Source organism: Haliaeetus albicilla, chromosome 7, assembly GCF_947461875.1.
Source record: "Haliaeetus albicilla chromosome 7, bHalAlb1.1, whole genome shotgun sequence".
Taxonomy (NCBI): Eukaryota; Metazoa; Chordata; class Aves; order Accipitriformes; family Accipitridae; genus Haliaeetus; species Haliaeetus albicilla.
The window spans coordinates 3,832,735-3,852,583 of NC_091489.1; the positions used below are offsets into that span (position 1 = coordinate 3,832,735).

The 19,849-nt window shown below is 46.1% G+C and overlaps 1 protein-coding gene across 4 annotated transcripts in view; it reads right to left on the reverse strand.

The window, feature by feature from the left end:
• The window catches only part of KANSL1 (KAT8 regulatory NSL complex subunit 1), a 101,089-nt gene that overhangs the window by 20,447 nt on the left and 60,793 nt on the right, over positions 1-19,849 (reverse strand). For 3 of the 4 annotated variants that reach the window (XM_069786654.1, XM_069786653.1, XM_069786657.1), the window contains exons 3-4: positions 10,302-10,443; positions 5,054-5,158 (exon numbers count right to left, since the gene is read on the reverse strand). In XM_069786654.1, coding sequence (XP_069642755.1) covers positions 5,054-5,158; positions 10,302-10,443 — 247 coding nt within the window. The remainder of the gene's footprint in view (positions 1-5,053; positions 5,159-10,301; positions 10,444-19,849) is intronic. The other variant, XM_069786656.1, reaches the window with a different exon arrangement.

A 19,849-nucleotide genomic window follows, 5' to 3' on the forward strand; every position in this document is an offset into this window, starting at 1 on the left:
AAAGATCATAAATTAATAAAAAAAGCTTCTTAAATAGCCACAACTTTCTTATTCCCCATTTCTAGTTGAGGACTCTGCACTGTAGCCATGGGTTTCCACACAGGACTTCAAAACAAGGGTTCAGAAGTCACTATGTGAACAGGAGACTGGAGACGTATGGACTTCTTAGGGAGCAGCTCTGGCAAGAGGATGGATACAGAACAGCGCTTTCAATGCAAGAACCAAAGGACTTCAATTCCCCCCAGGCAACCACTGAGGAGCATGAAAGGCTGAGGTCTTTAAGGAGATTTTAGCGTTTTGTCTCAATAGTGCAAACAAGTTCATAACCACCTGTAAACCTCGCAGGCATCTTCAGAAGTTTGATGCTGTGCTCTAAGCCACACGGCTGCAAGCTCTTGTCTAAGCACTTTGGGGGAAAACAGGAGAAGAGGGAGAGGAGAACAGACTTGCAAAACTGAATTTGCATTAACTAAATACCTGTGCAAACATAGTCCAAATAGCACTTTAAAAAGTATTTTAAATGAGTATGCACACAAGCTGTGGTTTTTGGATATAAGCAGGCCAACCCTATAAAGCTAAAACTGCCTGATAAACACAAAGCTGGAAAAACCTTTCTGGCAGAGGAAAAGTAAGTAAAAAATAAGCTAAAGACACAGAGCTCCCCAATCCCTTATGCCTTAGGTCTGAAATACAAATCCCCTTGCTCTGCAGCGAGCGGCAGTTACTGTGTGGCTGCAGCACTGAACAATGCCCATCGCCCACTGCCCTGCAAGTGGCCTCAACAGGGGGTACTGTCACCGCAGCTTCCAAGGACACACTGGCTTTGTATACCTCCTGCCAGTGACATTCCTGCTCTCCACCCCAGCAGGTGCCGGCACAGTCCAGGATCTTCATACCCCTGGCACTCATCGCCCCCAGTTTCATCCCTGCCGCCCCTTCTTTTTGTTTTCAGACACACTCTTCCTCCTCCCTGGGGTTAAACTTCGTTTCTTCCTTCGTGCAGCACTTCCTACACTCACTGCCAGTATCTCTCTAGCTGGGTTTCCCCTTTCGTGCACACAAGGGTGGTGGTGCAGTTCAAGTACTAGTAAAAAAGACAAAAGAAAAGGTCTGACTTATCTACATAGATGGCCAGCCAGCCCCCCTGCTTGTCACATACTCCATCTCAAAAGTATCTGTATTGCGCTGATTAAAATCTTCCCTGCATTCACTCCCCCAACTCAATGAACAACTAAAATCAGGCTATGGCAGTGCTGGACTAACGGTTTCCAGAATAGCAGAGACCTGACTCACCAAGGGAAGAGCAACTTCTAACAACACAGACAACTTCTGCCTGTTGCCTGTTTGGGGAACTTTGCTGGGTTTTCTACACTTCTGCTAAAAAAGACGTTTCTCCCGGGGGGGAGCAGAGACAGGATCAGACCGACAGGCTTGTCTCTGACACTTGATCTGAGCGCACAGACATAGGGGCAAGATCAGATCGCGCCAGAAGTGTTAGGCAAGCACAACGCGTCACCCTGGCAAGGTGAAGCCAGTGCAGGAGCTCAACGTTTTCCCTCTGGTTTCCAGAGACTTGGCAAGGCTGAGCCTTCACATGACACCTCCGCCGGAGGCACCCACAGTTCAGGAGGGCGGGTACACATGACTCATAAGCTCTTTTGAAATAGGGTATTTATTTTCTTCTCCAGAAAGGGTCTTAAAGGAGGAACCTCTTCTCCAAGAGCTATCTCCGGCTTGGCGGTTCAAGATAGGAATAGAGGGTGACCCCGCTGCTTCCTGCGGAGGAGCTGGAAAGCATCAGTCCAAAGTCTATTTATCAGAAACAGCCCAGGCTCACCTTATCACACTGAAGATGGGTGTACCCTAACAAGGCTCTGGCAGGAGCAATGGGGCAACGAGCAGGACTGCAAGAGCTGACATCTCCAGCGTTCAGAGCAGAGGCAGAGCTATTGCACCAGCTCCTCCTGGATGCACCCCCCGACGCCGTGCCTTCCTCCAGGGCTGGCTGGGCAGCCAGGCTGGGATCCAGAGGAGCATTCATCACACCGGGATCACATTGATGCTCAGGACTGAGCTCTTCTCTGTGTTTTGGTTATGCCTGGGGTCTGGAAGTTCAGGTCTTTAGGATCCCTAGGACTCTTGGGGAAGGGCGTCAAAGATTCAGCTTTAGCACACCTGCTTGTTGCACATGAAACCAGGAGCCTGCAGACTACCAGGGGCTCTCACAGCAGTAAAGAAGCTGTGTGCTGGCAGGTAGTCACGACCCAACAAATGTCCCCCCTATTCCCAAAAAACCCTAACAAAACCAGACAGGTTCAGACATTCACCTATTAGTAGATACAAACCCCTAATGCAGGGAAAAGCCTTACCAAGCCACTCCGTCAGTATCTTTTCTCATTTACTATTAAAAATTTTAAGTGCACCCCCCTTGCTAGATTAGCAATACAAGCAATGAACCAATATCAACAAGTCGAGATATTTCTTCATGTTCTTCTTCATGTTATTCCCATCTTCAGGCAAAAATATTTATTCACATACTGAGCTTCCAGTTCCCAACAGACATTCCCAGGCCTTCTTTGCAAAGCCCCTCCCTCCACTGACAATGGGATTAACTCCTCCTAAGGCTTATCAGCCACATCCCACATATCAAGCTGGTGCCCGAGGACACGTATCCTGCATTCACACCAGCCAAAGGAGGTACCCATTAGTGGATGAGATCCAAAAAGGAGCTGGGGGTGAGACAGGATGAATTCCTCCCCTTACTCCACGTTGCAGACCTGTCTCTTACTCCGCCAGTTTGGGGAGGGTGGGGAAGGCAAAAACCCCAAAAGTCTAATTTGAAGCAGCCCAAAGAGTGCCAAAATGATAAGCACCTCTCCAGAAGAGGCCCAAGAGATACCCTTCCAGTAAGTGTCCTAACGCAACAGGAATGGTCTCTGGGCTAATCTCTGGCTCTGAGCAGATCAAGGCTCTGACTCAACACCCCACCCTTACGAGCAAGTCTGATTAAGCACAAACCCTCCAGCAGGAGGGTGTAGAAGCTGGGTGCCTGGAGGCAGTGTTTCTGGTGGCTGACACCTCCAGCACTGCTGCAGAGAAGCTAGCAGCATGGAGTGATGTGTGTGTCCACCAGCAGCCATGTGTGGAAGGGGAATAAAAAGACCTTTTCAGGAGGAGTTACCCTCCAAGATGGCAAGCATGGCTGCAGGAGTAGCCACGAGAAGGTGCCAAGTAGGAAACTGCAGCCTGCTTTACACCTAAAATGTTGCTCTTCACTGCTCTCAGTATCTATTATTTGTCTCACTGTTACCTCCAAGACCTTTAAGACAGATCGGATCTCCATCGCACAAGCACTGCAGTAACAGAAGTCTCTGTCTGAAGAGCTCACCCCAGGTGAAAGGGATGAAAAAAGGGACAATGCAGGAAATGAGTAAACACAGCAACAGTGAGGTGGCTGTGAGCAGCAAAACCAGACAGCACCGGCCAAGCAAGCATTTTCTTTTCCATACATCAGAAATCTACAGACGTCTTCTACTCTATACATACAGAGATAATGTCTAAAACAATCTAAAAAAGGACAATGTGATGATATTGTAAGTATATGGAAAATGTCTTTTATATGTAGGGACAAAGTCAGGTGGGACACAGTCCTTCCATCTGCAGATTCCCAGGTTGAAAATACACTCATGTCAGATAAACATCTTGATTTAAAACAGATAAGGAAAAAAATATTCTTCCTATCACTGTTAAATTTGATCATTTATCTCCATTATCAGCCTGCCATTTACAGATTAGCTCCCAAATAACAGCCAATTCATCAGTGCGGGAGCTTGCTATTTCTGAAGCGAATCGGAGCACGCTGTCACTGTGCTTGTTTATTATTCTCCAAGCGCTTTTTGGGTTAAAGCATGAAAAGGGGGGGCCATATGACAGACGGACATCACTGTTCAAAACCAGACACTGCGTAATGCTTGTGATTCAATCATGATCTGTAGCAGCCCCTGTCATCCTGGCTCTCCAGCCTCCCGTCGCTCCTCCAGCGTGGCTCTGTGTTCATGTGAAGGACCATCTACTATTTCAGCTGTGAGCAAAGCCTGTTCATTGTACCAAATTACACAGCAGAGTTTTGGGCTCAGCTAATCTGCTAATTAAAGACTTAAATTCCAAATGCACATCTGAAAGCCAGTGTCAAGCGAGGAGACATTTTATTACAATCACCTGTAATAACCCCTTTGCGGTCCGGCGTTGAAAAATTTCACAGTATTTCATATTATCATTCAGTATCAGGAAAACTCTGACAAAGTCTTGCCAGTGATAGGAGAAAACACTCAAAATACAATTTTACAGTCACTTCTAGGTAAGTTTTTTATCTGTATCAACTACATTGAATATTAGTCTATGAAACTCAAGCACTCCATTGCAGTGAAGCTTCTCTTAGTACTACACCACAACTTCAAAATCCTCTATTTTAATACGTCAATGTGTCCCACAGGATCAAAAGTAATCACAGCCAGGCTGAACAGTACGATCAAGCCTTTAGTCTGTGGCCTACATTTCTGCATTAAATAATAAATACCTGGCACTCTGCATAGTTTCCAGTGCATCTCACTGAAATCATTAGTTCCCCTTCCAAGGGGTAACACTCAGGCAGATATTAATAGCCACATCTTCAGAAGCCTTTGCTAATTGTGCTGCTCTCAGTTTGAGGTACTTTTTTGCTACAGGGAAAGGATTAGTTAGGATTTTTAAGCTTCACAAAATGCTAATGCATATTACAAAGGTACCCCAAGGAACTCTGTTCTAAAAGGTGTTTAAATCCTATCGTTTATTAACCCCAAAATAATCTGGGAGGGGGTGAGCTACACAGAGCAACAGATCAGCAATTCCCATGTGAAGTTCCCACAGTGAGGTGCTTCTGCAGGAGGCCAGTCCCATGCCAGACACATGGTTCAAGGATCTCTCTCCATGGCAGCTTAAAAGGACAAACGTTCCCTACCCGAAATTCATGAACATGAAGTATCTGGACCCAGTCACTTCTGCTGCTGGCACTTACCAGCCGGTCAGCCCCAGGCTCCAGCTTAACTTCAGCACTAACGGGACGGGATGCATCATCTACTGCAGGATCAGGGGGTGATGCTTCACCAAGAACTATCAGCCCCTGGAAGAGAGGGAAGGGAACAGGAATTAACTGCAGGTCCTTCAGTCTCAGCAAGGAAACTGCGCATCCATCGTCCCCCAGAAACTACAACTATTGCACAGCCAAGGCTTGCATTCCCACTGCATTTTTCAGACATGATGCCAAACCGAATCCCCTGCTGCCTGGATTTTCCTGACATCTAAGCTGAACTCAGAGGGGGAAGGACAGTGCTGAAGCCAGATCACATGCCTTCAGATCATTAATAGTAGACAGTTAGCTCCCTCTCGGGCAAAACTGCTGAAATGCTGGTGCCATCCCACTTCCCATCCCTTCCCCTCCTCCCGCACATGGAGGTTCAGCAAGCTGCATGCCAGCAAAACCAAAGAGAACGTTTTGCTGTAGTGCAGAGCAGGAAACGACTGCTTTCATAGTACAAAGTGGAACTCGCCACCACAGCCAAGCAAACAATTTTGAGCGCGTGCCAAAAATCTACAGTCAATCTTGTTACTCTGAGCAGATTTTTTCAAAGAAGTGATATTCACAAAATTCAGTAAGAAAAGAAAAACACTGATAAACAAGCCATTGCTGTAACCCTAGCGGGACAAAGCACAGTGGCAGAGCACTGTTTTATCAGGCTTAACATATGTTGTCCTGTTTATGTTTTACTCTAAGCGAAGTTCACTCTAAAGGCAGAACTGCCTTCTCTCTGAACAACACGAAGTAAAATCATTATAATTATGTAGATTCTGAGCTATATAACAACAAAGCAGAGTAAAATGTGCAAGGGATTAGAGAGCTGGTGGAACCTACAGGCCATGAATATAGTCCAGGACAAAGACAAGCCAGGACAAAGACAAGTCAGAACAAGTTTGTGATCACTCAGACAAGGAGCTAGGGAAAGGGCTGCTCAGATTAACAGGCAGATCAGTCATCTAAAATAATTTTGGAGGTTGCACGGTATATCACAAGAAAGTGAGCCTGGAAGGGAACCTGGACACATTATCTGGAGAGAGGAGAGTGCTACAAGGCTTCCCTCAAAGCTCACAAAGTCAGACCTTACATATAACTGCATGAACAACTGATGCCATGGCACATGGCCACTGAAGTCTCTTGTAAGGCTGATCTTACGCCCTGACACAATCTTCTACACCACAGATTGCTGGCTTTCCAGAACTATGGGCTAGCTCATAGTTCAGTGATACTTTATTTAAAAACAGTTCATAAACTAAATACAACTGTACCTGGCCTCTGACCAGCAATGAGGGAGTAGCTAGCTTCTAGAATAAACATGATGACGATTTTCTAGAGTTTTCTGGCATCTCAGAAGGATGTTTAGTGGACAAGAGAGGCTGGAAGTCTAAATACTGCTGTGCTTTTCCTCTACTCTTGAAAGATCCCTCTCTGAAAGCAACCTATCACATTTCGCCATTGCTTCTAGAAACATCCTCAGGCATGCCTCAGCAAAGAGGTCAGTCATGTGCAGATGTCAGCTGTAGGAGACAGTGGACGTGAAAAAGGGAGAAACTGGGACTGAATGCAAAACTGGAACCAAGGAAACTGCCTTCTTTTAACAAACCAGAAAGCACTTCGGCTTCTCATTTGCTCAGCGAGAGAATGACATGGGGAATCAGGGGCATCAGGAACAGAAACAGCCACCAACGACTTCTGCCTTCAGTTTAAAGAAAGAGGATGAAGGGAGCTGCTCCATGCCTCAGGAAGGAGCAGTAATTAATTCTATATACTGTGGGTATTTGTTTAGAAGTATGTCCCTTTACCGGTGACTTTGACGCAGTGGCAACGCTTAACACAGCCTTCCCTGTGACAGTCACAGATTTGTTTTCTGTGCCCTCGTACAGAAGCTGCACTGCCCAAACCTACTGTGCACGCCAGTTGTCCTCTCTCAGCTCCTAGCTCACAAGACAGCTTCCATGAACCTACAGACCTGCAAGTTGGACAGCATCTTCCTACCGAGGGCTTGAGCTATCTGCTTTGCTTCCAAGAGTTTTAAATCTCCGTTATTTATACACTTCTGAATAATAGAGAGGGATTACAAGGGCAACATCAAATTTCCAATTCCCTTTCAGGAAAGGGAAAGGAGTAATGCATCTGAATTATTCCAAGGTCACACAATACTTGTGTTTCATCAGCATTTTCCAAAACAAAGAAAAAAGCGTGGCCCCCTCCAGTATTTATGGGCAAGCTTGCTGCTTTTTAACTCCCATTTTTATCACTAATTACAGTATTAGTGAGAAGTCAATCATACAGGTCTCAGATAGAGACAGATATAGAGATAGATCTCAGATGTCTCACAGTCCTGTAAGTCAGCAGCTTCTGCCAAGGGACGAATGGGTGAGGAAGAGGACTGACACACATTAAGACACATCAGAAAGAGACTGAGTGCCCTGAACAGCCCCACACAGGGACAGCAGCATCTTTCATCGTACCCTACGCCTGACATCCACTGCAGACACAGGAAACTCATGTGAGAGCTGCAAATTCTTCCAGCAAGAGGCTCCTCCTAATTCCCATCCCACCCTTCCCATCACGCGTTTCTCTTGACTCAGCAGCTCGGACCAGAGCACAGACCTCCCCATGGGACAGGCTGCACACAGATCAGACCAAAAGCTTGAAGGGAACACAGCGAACCCATCTCGGATGGTCTGGGAACAAGTTGAACCTGGATCTGTAAAGACAATGTGCAAAACAACCCTGTCTTTAAGGAGTTTTGGTCACTGTATTTCAACCAAGTATGCGACTGCACAAAATTCCTGCAGAAGCCCTTCATCTTAATTTACCTCTTATTCCATGTAAGAGTGAAACTCATAAGAGACACAGAAAGAGACAAAAAATGCTGTTCGTTCCTTTCCAAACATGGAACATCTGCCACCCATACATGCAGGGAGGTGCAAAGAGTCTGCGTGGGGGGGACAAGCACCGTGCCACACCCCATCTCAAAAAGGCCCAACAAAGCACATTTGTGAAAAGAAACAAAACCACCTTATTACCTTCATGGATATCCAGTCCCTTAAATTAACTGCACACGCTCTTCAAAGCCAACACAAAATAGCCTGCTATTTTTAAGCACCAGAAAACACAGTACTTTACAACTAACTTTGAACACACGCTCACTGATTTGTTGTTTTCCTCCGCATCTCACCAGGCTCCAGCTGAGCTGATCCAAATGTGCTGAAAACACAATTACTGCTGAGACACTCAGGCAGCAGTGTACCTTCAAACTAGAAGGTTATTTTCAACTGCCTGGTCCTTCTCTTGCTTTGATTTGACAAAGCAACGCATCTTTCTTGAAGGGTACACTGGGATGCAAACCTTAACATATAATGGTAATTTATCTAAAAAAAAGAATAAAGTAGAATAGCAGCTTTGAATTCCTGCAGCAGCTACACTTTAACCTCCTTATGGCCAAATAAGTTAGAGTTATGTTGATAGAAAAAACAAGGTGTCTCCAAATTCTTTAATTGCTGTCCTTGTACAATTTGAAGCCAAATCCATTCCAGTAAGACTCTTGTATTACTGAAACATGCACTCATCTATCTAGTCTCCTACACTTGTCCCAAGCTGCTTTTATGAATCTTACTTGAGTTTTTCCATTGATGAAAACAGAACATGTTTTACAAGGCATCCTCGAACTCGATAACACCAAGACAACAACCGCGGGGTGCAAGCAGCGATCTCCACGAAGTCCTATTAGAAAGATGGAGTATTTGATACTCGCTTTCTTGTTCACGCAGAACAGCCACTACCAAATCCTCAACATCTGAATTCTTCTGCCACTGTAAGTGGCATGCTTTATCTTCAATTCATGTATCAGGTTATCGCAGTTGAGGAGTTTTTGTTTGAACAAATCAAAAAAGATGACATCCTGTTTACTGAAACCTCAGATGTACTTTTCAACTTTGACACAATACCGTGATGTTCTCCTTTCAGACCTAGACTGCAACCTTAGATAAAAACATACGGGATGCTTGTAGACATTATCAGGCCATTTCACGAGTCTGTCAAGTTGTCATCATCTGGTGAAAGCACTGAATCTTCCACTTCATTAGATGAGTTTTCTCATTTCTTCAATTACTTAACTTTTAGCATATAAATGTTTAGCTATTTTGTATTTTATACTTAGAAACCATCTTAGAAACCATCTTGCATGATTGGCTTTCTTAAGACAGAAGGAAGATGATTCTTTCTGAAACCGGTTCATTAATATGACATACAGTTCGCTTCCCAGAAACCTTTTGCTCTAATCTCAGTAATGTATTCTGTTCAGCAAGCCATGCTCTTCCACCTAGCCATTTATAGCCCTCACTCACTCAATTAGCCTGTTTTTCTACATAGCTGCATAAAAGTCCAGTCTCCCTCCCCTGGCTGTGCTTTCTATCCGCCCGGAAGCCTCTCTCCCCGCCACCCCCAGAGCACCACACATCTTGGGAAAAGTGTTTGCCAGACTCTGAATTCCTGAGGATCTGTAAGTTGATGCAATACCATAAGCCTTCTTGCTACAAACTCCAGACTTTCCTCCCTCCAAGGCCTGACATTTAGACGTGCATGCCTGAACAAGTCTCAGTAACAATTCCTTCCTCATCCCTTCTCTGCTCTCCCCCGCTCTCCCGCCATCTGAGAGCAAGTCTGAAAAAATAATTCCTTCCACAGAGAAAGGTCATCACCTAGAAACAGTCTTTTTTTATGATACAGACTCAATTTTAAGCCTGTGCTATGTGATAGCATCTGAAGCTAACTTCCTCAACGGTCCCCTCCCTTCCCCCGTAAGTCTCTTGTTAGGTTGTTCCTTATCCCCATCTTCAGCTACTCCCGAAAAGAAAGAACGGGAAGATATTAAAAAAAAAAAAAAAAAACAAACAAATAAAAAAGACAAAGGCTCAAATGATGGGGAACAGCAAGCCTGACTTTCAAGTAAGGTATTACTCTCTTCATGTTACCGTATTGAACCAGGGAAAAGAATTACACTCAGCCCATGCCAAATAACATTACAATTAGTCACAACTGTGCAATACGCTTTTTGAGAGATGCGGGGGGTGGGGGGGGAAGCATCAGGCTTTGCAGATGTACTCCCCGCTGCATCAGAAGAGAGACCGATTAGGCGGCAGACAAAGCAAAATCAGACGTATCCAAACGCACTCCTGGTCCTCACCTTATTGGCTCTAATCTGCTTGTAAATGTCCGTTTGCTGCCGGATTCGGTATTCCAGGTCCGAGACATGGGCTTGGAGCCAATTCCAGCGACTGACGATGGCTGCACGGTCTGCTGCCCATCTCCACTCTGCCCTTCGCCTCCTGGAAAAACAGAGAGGGGAAGGGGGGATTATTTTGAGTGTGATTTTAATTATACAGTCCACAAAAAAACCTAGCAGAACTGACAGATAGATCAAAAGCTACATACTGAATGGCATGACTGATACCATCTAGCCACTGCTAATAATTACCAACCAAACTACAGACGTGCTATAAAAGCCATGCCTCCACAGAGCAATATTAAAACAACTTTTGGTACCCAGTGATTGAAGTCCTGCCTATGCAAGCGTTAAGATTTTATTCCACGCTTAGCTGAACCAGCAGCTCCAGTCCTACCTGGCCACATCTGCCAGACCCACTTTTCCAAGTCTTGGAGAAAATAAAACCCATCTGCCCTCCCTTCCTCGACATAGCCTCTTTAAAAAAAGACCTCTGTCATCAGTCACAAAATACGCCTGAACCAGCGCATACCACATGGCCACAATTAAAACTCAGTGGCAAGTTTCACAACACACCATCATTTGGTTTTAAGAGTAACCACTGTTTGGAGACAAGCAACAGAGCTAACAGCACCTTGCACAAGCTGCTCCCCTGCAACGAGGTGTTGCAAAGGAAAGCGGGCAACAGTAAACTTGATTTCTGCATCTGATGGCTTGACTGAGCAAACAAAACCAGGAAAAAACATCAGAAAATTACCAAGTGAACGACTCCTCCAGGGCTCAGAGGCGCAATGCGAGAGAAGGCGAGCACATGTGGGTGCATGGGGGAACCCACACACTTTGCAACTCTTGACTGATTTCCTACCTTCTTTATCTCTGCTGCGAACACAAAGTACGGTTCTGCAGGAGTGTAAACATGCTTTCACTAGTGCATGGACTATACCATTGCATTTTACAGTCAACTGTTACAAAACCACCCTTACTCTCTACTACCACACTGCAGGGCAGAAAGGAACACAAAGATGGAAAGGTACATATAAATCCATGGCTCTGCTCTTCCACATTAAAAGCCATAATACTAGGAAAATATACCCTAAGCATCCTGATTCTGGTGGATAAATATTACGGCTACCCAGAAAGGAAGAAAAACCACAACGTGGTGCAGAAACAAAGCATCAGCAGAAAGTGCATGCACAAATCCAGTGCCACTGCACAAAACCTTTGCCACATCTGCATGTTTGGCAGTTAAGAAATTAATCACAAAATAATTCCCTTTGTCTACCTCCCCCTCCTTTTGTAGCATTTTTGAACCCAGCAAGAGTACGCGGGGCACGGGAACCACCGCAATGTCCAGATTTTTCTTCCAAAATCTAACCAATAAGTCTTCTGCTGAGATTAACCCGTTTCAAAGCTGAAACCAGCCATTATAGCAAAAGCAGCACATGGTAAATGAAATTTACTACTGAAGCACCCCCAGCTGCAGAGATGGTAAGCAACAGCAATAATCAAGTTCTTAGAAAAATCTACACCTCCTATGCATCTGCCCTTATTTAGGCGTACTGCTACCAAATGCACTTGCCTAAAAAAAAACAAAACCAAAAAAATGCACCAGGGTTATTACAAGTTTCAAATCAGCTAATAGAAATACCCTGAAAAGTAGGAGTTGGTTCCTTCAAACTGCAAGCGAAACCCACAAATTTAGAACAAGACACGTTCTCCATATTATTGCTGGACCTCCCGGCTGCGTGGGCGACATCGCTTCAGTGCCAATTTAGATGAGGCCAGATTTCCACCGAAATGGGTAATTGTATCTGCTGCCTACAGCCCTCTCCAAGACCATTTTCAAAGTACCTTTAGGAGCTTACATCCTTCACTCTGAAATATTTCCCTGTGTAAAGTGCCTGCTCTACTTTGATCAACACTGATCTTATGTTCGGTGGAAATTTTCATATTTATTATAGATGGATGCTACAGCAAGACCAGCTCTTAATCCTCCATCAGTTACACTGAGGATACAGTCAGCAGAGCCCGAGACAAAAGGCAGCTGAGCACTGAGGCCGGGTAAAGGTCTGACATACCCTACCAGCAAGGCAGAGTGACCACAGGGTTAATCTGGTTTACAATGGGCTGAGCAGTTGCCAACACCACCCCAGCATCACCCGATCATGCAGCTCTAATCCAGATCTCCGGTCCAGTCATGCTGTACTCTGTTCCAAGAAGCATAACGCCTTGCAAGCTTTATGGTCCCTCCTCCCCACAAGGGATCTCCAGTCTGAGCCTAAATGGCACGAAATCCCCTCCATGACACCCGATGGCAGAAAAGCGGTGTTTGGGCAGCAGATCTCCCTTATCTCGCAGACACGTTTCTCTAAGCATCACTGGAAAAGCGGCGCTGCTCTGACTCAATCACCCACAAGACTGACAGCGTTTTCATGTCGCAGTTTCCCCCAGGACTTTCCAGAACACATTACTTCTCTGCCAGCCAAATTTCAGTGAAATTCTACCATACTCTCATTTCAGAAGCTAAGAACAATTTCACTGGAGAAGAGTTCAACGTTTTTATAGCTTAAAACCAGGAAAGACCCCTGCAATGGCTGTGTCTGCTTTTATGGCATCTTCAGCATCTGTGGATGCAATAGACTTTCCAGATCCCTAGAAAGTTTAGGACTCCAAGACAGATCTCAGCAGGCTTCAGTTTGCTCTCTGGCAATCCACGTAGCATTGGGAATTGTTTTTAGAAATATCATAAGCTGCTGAGAGCACCTCCAAACTGCCAGCTCCCTTGCTTGCCTCTGCAACATTATAAAGCACCTATACCTGCTGGAACAATACTGGCCTGCTCCATTAAGTACATCTCATTCTTTTGCTCAGATTACACAGGAATTGACATTAACTATAAAAAACACCTTATGCCCATTTAGATTCCTAAGTGACATGGCAGCGTAAGCAGCAGTAGACCTGCTCTTTACCTTAAAATCAGGACACATCCTACCCCAGAAAACCCACTGGATTTAAACCAAAAATAAACCAAGAAAGCGAAACACGGTAACGTATACTTCATCCTCTGACACCCTGCGGCATAGGTGGAGGAGGGGAAGATACATAATGATGGCTCAGCCACACTTTCCAAAACAGTATTGAGCGTAGTGTGGTCCTCTATATTTAGAATTAAGCCTTTTTCAGAGCCTGTTCAATTACACCCTTTGCTGCAACGTGCTGTCAGCAACATATATGTTTTTTCCTCATGTAGATCAGCTTTTGGATAACAAGCCATGTAGCTTCTTTAACTTTAATCTCTATACAAGTATTTTGCAAGATCAATTATTTTCTTGACTAGCACTAGAAAGTAGCAACCATGCACAAAATACAGGATCTGAAGTTGCTGCAGCCACCACCAGCAGTCACCTGAAACCTCAACCAGACACCCTGCTCTGGGGGGAGGGAAACCCACTTCCTTTCTTTCTAAACATTAGGGACTTTAACGTGATGATTAATAAAGGAGTTTATTGCACTTGCCCAAAATGGGTTTTGGATTAAGCTGAACACGAAGACTGAAGGGATGGCCAGATGGCTGCTGAGAGCAGTGTCGCTGAAAGCGCGCTGCGTGGCTTGTCCCGAGAGTGGTCCTGCGCTTCAAGAGGCAAAGCTGGCACAGGGAGTAACGTGACCAGCAGCAAAGCGGTTAAATCCTGCATCCTCCAAGGGAAAACCGCTCACCCTGCTGCTACAGGGGCAGGACAGCCCCTCCAGCTGGGACAGGAGGGTAAGCTCAGGAAAGAGCACAGAAAATGAATTATTTAGGAGCCCGATCCTTTTAAAAAACAATTTCCCAGGTAGGCTCATTCCCCTTCTGCAGGCACTGGTGTGCGCCCACAGCAGACGCCGCCACAGGAGCGACAGCCGCCCCTCGCCTGCGTGCACCCAGCTGGCGTGGCACTCAGCTTGACCGACAAGGACAGCGTCCTGCAAACTTAAGCAGATGGTGCTTATTGCAAATACTGCGCGTGCGCAGAATTAGCAGCCTTACGTCTCCTCGCGCGGAGGAAACCCGCACATGCCCGGAAAGTGCCCAAGAGGGCTGGGATGGAGGAGGAAGAACAAGCAGGGAGATGAGCCAAGCTCAGCCCACAGGGTTATAAATACCGTGGGAGGCTGCAGGGCTGCATGGGAAGGGGGTGAGGGAAGAACGGGATACCTCTCCCCATCCGTGGCAGAAGACCTCAAGTCCTGCCCTTTATGGCTGCAGCCTCAAACCAGTGCCAACAGCTCCTGCCCCATGGTGCCAGGCTCGTGCTGTACTGTGCCCACCTCTCCAACAGAAACACACAGCCTTTAGGAAACTACAGGAAGAAACTTTATCAACATGACAAATTCTCAGAGGTAAACACTTCTTCCTAGAAAACAGCGGTTAGTTTCATGAGCCTGCAGAAGGGCAGGGGGAAAAAAATAAATCCTGTGTTACATCAGCCCAAGGGCTGGGCTTGGGATGGGCTCCAGTTCCTCCCTTAAGTAAAAAACAGGCAATTATGGGTTAAAATCAGTTATCCTAAATGGCAAAGTCAACTCCAGAAAACAAAACCCACCAGCCAGGTGCTCCTGCCAGGCAGCAGTGTCCCCGTTTCAGAGGCGGACGAGCCAACGGGACAGAAAGGTGACTCATTCCCGCTGGCCCAGCGAGCCACAAGGGGCAGGGCAGCCAGCCCCATGCACCACAGAGCTTGGCTTCAGCTATTTCAGAAAGGGGCGTGTGCTCTCATTTCATTATTTTTTTTTTAAATAAGCAATATAAATACAGCCCTGCCAATGAATACAGCAACACCTTGGTCGATGTTTTTTCATCGGTACGACCCGTGCTAGAGCCGGTTCAGCCATCTCAGCAGCCATGGTGCTGTAAAAGCTGTACAAGTTCCATATAGATAAGCCCTCCCTAATACAACCTCCAACTATGATACGTGCTTAAACCAAGCCAATGCATAAAAATCAAGTCAAAGCTGTCACTTCCACTTCCAAGGAACAGCACACCCGTGCCCTCCTCCCACGAGCAGGTTTTACATATTGCCTTAGAGGAAATTCCGGCCCATTAGAGTTCCCTGCTGCTGGCTGGTTTTGTACCAGCAAGTCTTACCAGACACACGTTTATTTTGCTTCTTCTGGACCTCAGAGAAGCTGCGTTGCCTCCCTCTACCAAGCGATTGGTAGTGAGAAGCCCCTGCTGTCCTTCAGTCTGTCTTGCTTTCTGCTGACTCCATACAGCTGAATGCCAACAGGGTGGACAGAGATGGCACCAACAAACTGAGGGAATTAGAGATTAGCAGAATTATTTTTCACCAGGAGACTGCCCTACTAAAGGCCCAGCTGCAAAGTGAACAGAGCAGATCCACCAGCTGCTGCTAAACCATCCTGATAATGACACGGAGCAGTACAAAAAAATGAAGTTAAAAGATTTCAGATTGGAAAGTTACAGGCTGGAGGGGAACTATGCATCAGAACCACTTCTAGGAGTCAGCAATAATGAATGAGAAACAGCCGCAGGGGTCTGGATTGAGATTGTTTCTGCCACCCAGTGCACTTCAGCAAACCCAAATCATCTTGATGTTAAATGAGGAATAACAGGTCGCGCTGAAAGAAAGAGTTGATGCCAGAAAGAGAGAGAAATGCGACACACAGGAACACTGAAAAACTTTTCACACAGCCAAGCAGCCTGCACGGTGAAATAGCAATGGGAGAGATTCACAGTGAACCAGAAAACGCCTTCGGCAATGAAGCACAAGCCCATGGTGAGCTGCACGGCGCTGCCGGGTCTGCTGCACCACAGCTGCCCTGCCTCCATGCCGGGCAGAGGGCAGGGGAGCTGGCACACCCCAGGGGCACGCAGCAGATCTGGAAGTCCTCGGCTGTGACACTGCCAGCCTCTCCCAGTGCAGATACAGATTAATGCTGCAACACGAGGCAATAAGCTGTGGCTTTCCAGGCACTTTCCATATGGTTCCCCTCCTCCACTATTTACTGGCCTATCCCCAGGGGCTTCTCTGTCCCCTGAAATGCAGTCACCTACCAACACAGAGGCTGCTCTATATTTACTCTCCCCCTTCTGATGCAGCTTTCGATGGAAGAAATCACCGAAGATCACCAGGTCTAGTCCAAAGCCCCAGATTTCAAGACCTTCCCCCAAAAGACACACAACCTCAGCCTCTCTCACCTGCCAGAGGCAAGCTGGAAAGGTGTTAGGTGATTTCACGTAGGAGGCTCACCATGGCATTAGGACAGACCCCAAGAGGTACAGTATAGGACATTTCTTGAATAAGACAATTAAGTATCTGTCCACCAAATGAGGCTTCAGAACTGGGAATCAGGAGATGTTTGCCAGATGACCCACAACTGGGGCTCCACTTTGACAATCCTGAATGTGCCATGCTGTGGGGAGAAGGATTTAGTCTCTTAACACCCAGCCAAGACACAGCTGGGTCAACATTTCACTATTTGAGGGAGAAGAAAGGGAGTGGAGATTGTAGAACAATATCCCACGGAGCTTCCTCTGCAAGACTGTCTGCACGGAGCTGGTTCTTCATGGAGGTCTCTATCTTGAAACACTCTTGTGCTATATGGCCAAATTCTCCTTTTCTTGGATTGTCTGATCCCACCCCCCATGTTGACTTGCTGGAGTCCCACCCCAGCACACCACATCCTTTCCCACCAAAGGCACGGCCCACACTGAAAACCTGGGTTTGTTCTGGAGATGCTGTCCACATTCATCCCTTGTGGGTCTACCAGGTTTTGGCTCTGTTGGGGGGGTTGTCAGAAAAACAGGCTGGGTGCTACTGGTTTGCCATGAACTGCTCCTAACATCCCAGCTGGTTGGCTCTGGATTGGTAACAACCTGCTTTTGGCCTCATATGGCCCTTCATGCACTTGTCCTCTCCCTGAGGAACCAAGAAAAAATACACGTGCATGATCTCATCATCAGTTACACACATCTCTCAGACTATGCCAGCCAATTTGCAACTGCAGGAAGCCACAGTCCCATCCTGAATTTTGATTCTGCTCCAAAATCTCTGCACAAGCTGCCTTCCTCTTCCCAGCTCTGTACTCAACACGTCCCACCACTGCCAAAATGCTCAGAGGTGCACTTCGTGCCTTCCTGAGAGCTGCCCAAGTACCAGCACTTGATGCAATTCACTGTTCTTAACTAGAAGAGGGATCTTGCTGCCAGCTACAGCAAACAAAAACAGTGCACACCAGAGCTGAGTTCCCATTTCCACCTGGGATTTTCAGCAGGGACAAAACCTGCCAACAGACCACAAAAGCAGTTTCAAATATGACAGTTTATGACATTCAGCTGTCAACTCTATTAAAGGGCAAATCGTCCATATTAATTCTGCCTGCTTTCCTTGCATTACCTACCACAAGGCAGCAGCCCCAGGGCAAAGTTTAGTAGTACGAATGCGATGCAATGCTTCATGTCCATACTGGTACAATGCCTAATCCTGAACAATAGCGGGATGCCAAGAGACATCTTAAGGTTAAATCAACTCCTGTTGATTCACCGGAAACTGAAAAACATTAGCATTAAAACTAGGTTAAAAAAAGCTCCCCACTCCCTTTCTCTGCTCATCTTTTGAGGGGCTCAAATGTCAGTACTGAAAATGAAGTAAAACATCAGGACACTTGCTTTCAGAGTCCATGCTAGGCACAGCATTTACAAGGCTTACACACCCTGGGAACCCAGGACAAGCCCAAGTAAAAAGCCATGTGCTCTGCTCACATACACAATTTTGACAACAATATTCTAAGCTTCATCCCCCAAGCACTACTTTTCAAATTTGCAACTACTTTGCAACTTTTTCAATTGCTCTCATGATCTTTAATTGTGCCTCACTAAAAGAAGAGATTTGCACCCGACTCAGCTGCTATTTTTCTAGTTTGCTCCTGTCCCCATATAGTCTTAAAATTCATTCCTCTGCTCTAACCCTCTACAACAGACCACCAAGCTTTTATACCTTCTTTTTAAGACCAGTGCAAAACCAGATCTATGAGTTAAAATCTCCGAAATACACTTGCATGACAGCTCCAAAGGAGGAAGAGAAAACCCCACAAGGCTCAAGAACAATCTCATTAGCCGATCATAACATTTCTGCCTGCGAAGAAGCCAAAGTGAACAATTTGTTCAGCTGAACACCCGCCCCCACCCTGTGGACAGAAACATCAGCTTCTGAAGGGCTCTTCTATTCACAGCATGTGCTCAGCACTAATCTAAATCTAGTTCAAACCTCAACTCAGTTCATTCATTCCCGTATTCAGAAAAAATGAAGACCTCTAGAGGCTGGGAGTAAAGAGTTATTTCCACTGTTCCTCACTGAAAAACCCCCACTGCTGGGGGAAATTTGTGAGCACAAATCCTAAGGCATTTTGCTGAGGAGCAGGACTAAGCAAGGATGCCAGGCTTCTGCCCAAGAGAGAGGGCAGCACTGGCTGGCCGCCAGCAACCCAGGGGCCATGCATAATTTGCATTCAAATAAAGCAGATCACAACTGCCCTCCTTTTTGATGATAGGGAACCATCCAAACCACTCCACCGGCCACAGCATGCAATGCTTTGTCTACAGAGCAGCCATCACTCGGATCAGGATATGAAAGGTTTGTTTTGGCATCTCTAGTTCATTTCTATTAAAAAAGAAAAAAAAAGAAAAGAAAAGAAGAAAAAAAAAAAATTGGCCCGGCCAGCCACTAAAAGATGCCTGAACTCCTGCATAGAAATTATGGCAGGACGAGACCGCACAGCCTGTGGCAAGTGCATACAGCAGAATCCAAATTTCTAACACTCCAGCTGCAGAATCAGTGTCTAGCCCACGGCTCAACACTGGTGTAGAACCATGGGTCCCAGCAGCCCCTCAACCCAAGGCAATCCTCCATACTAGAGTTAATTTCTTGCTTTCTCCCTTCTTACTGCTGCAGCCAAAGCCTTTGCCCCAGGCCACACTCTCATGGCAGTTTCTCTCCCAAAAATATCCCCAAATCCCTTCCTAGCAGAAGGTAAGTGCAGCCCAAGGACCCAAGAAAACTCTTGGACAGGTACAAAACTCAATCCACAAACAGACCTACAGAAGGAGAAACAAAGAGGGAAATTAAAAATTCCAAAGTGAAACAATTGGGGGGGGGGGGTGTACACGGGCGGGCGGGGACGGATGGGATGGGACAGGACACCTGGACAGGACGGACACGGGACGGACACGGGACACCCACCCGCACAACCCGCTCATTGCACAGAGAAAACCAAAGCTACCAACCCACCTTCACAGCCCTTCCTGCCCACTAACAGATTTTACTGTAATTCAGGACAATTTTAACTACTTCAGAAACTGCATAACAAAAATATACTTGAATCCACTCTTCGAGAAAGAAGTTTTCCCCTGAAATAAAATGTCACGGGATTATTTATGTTGCTGAACATCATCATCATCATCTACATACCTCAGTATCGGGCTTATCTTAACAAGATTTACACTTCTGAAA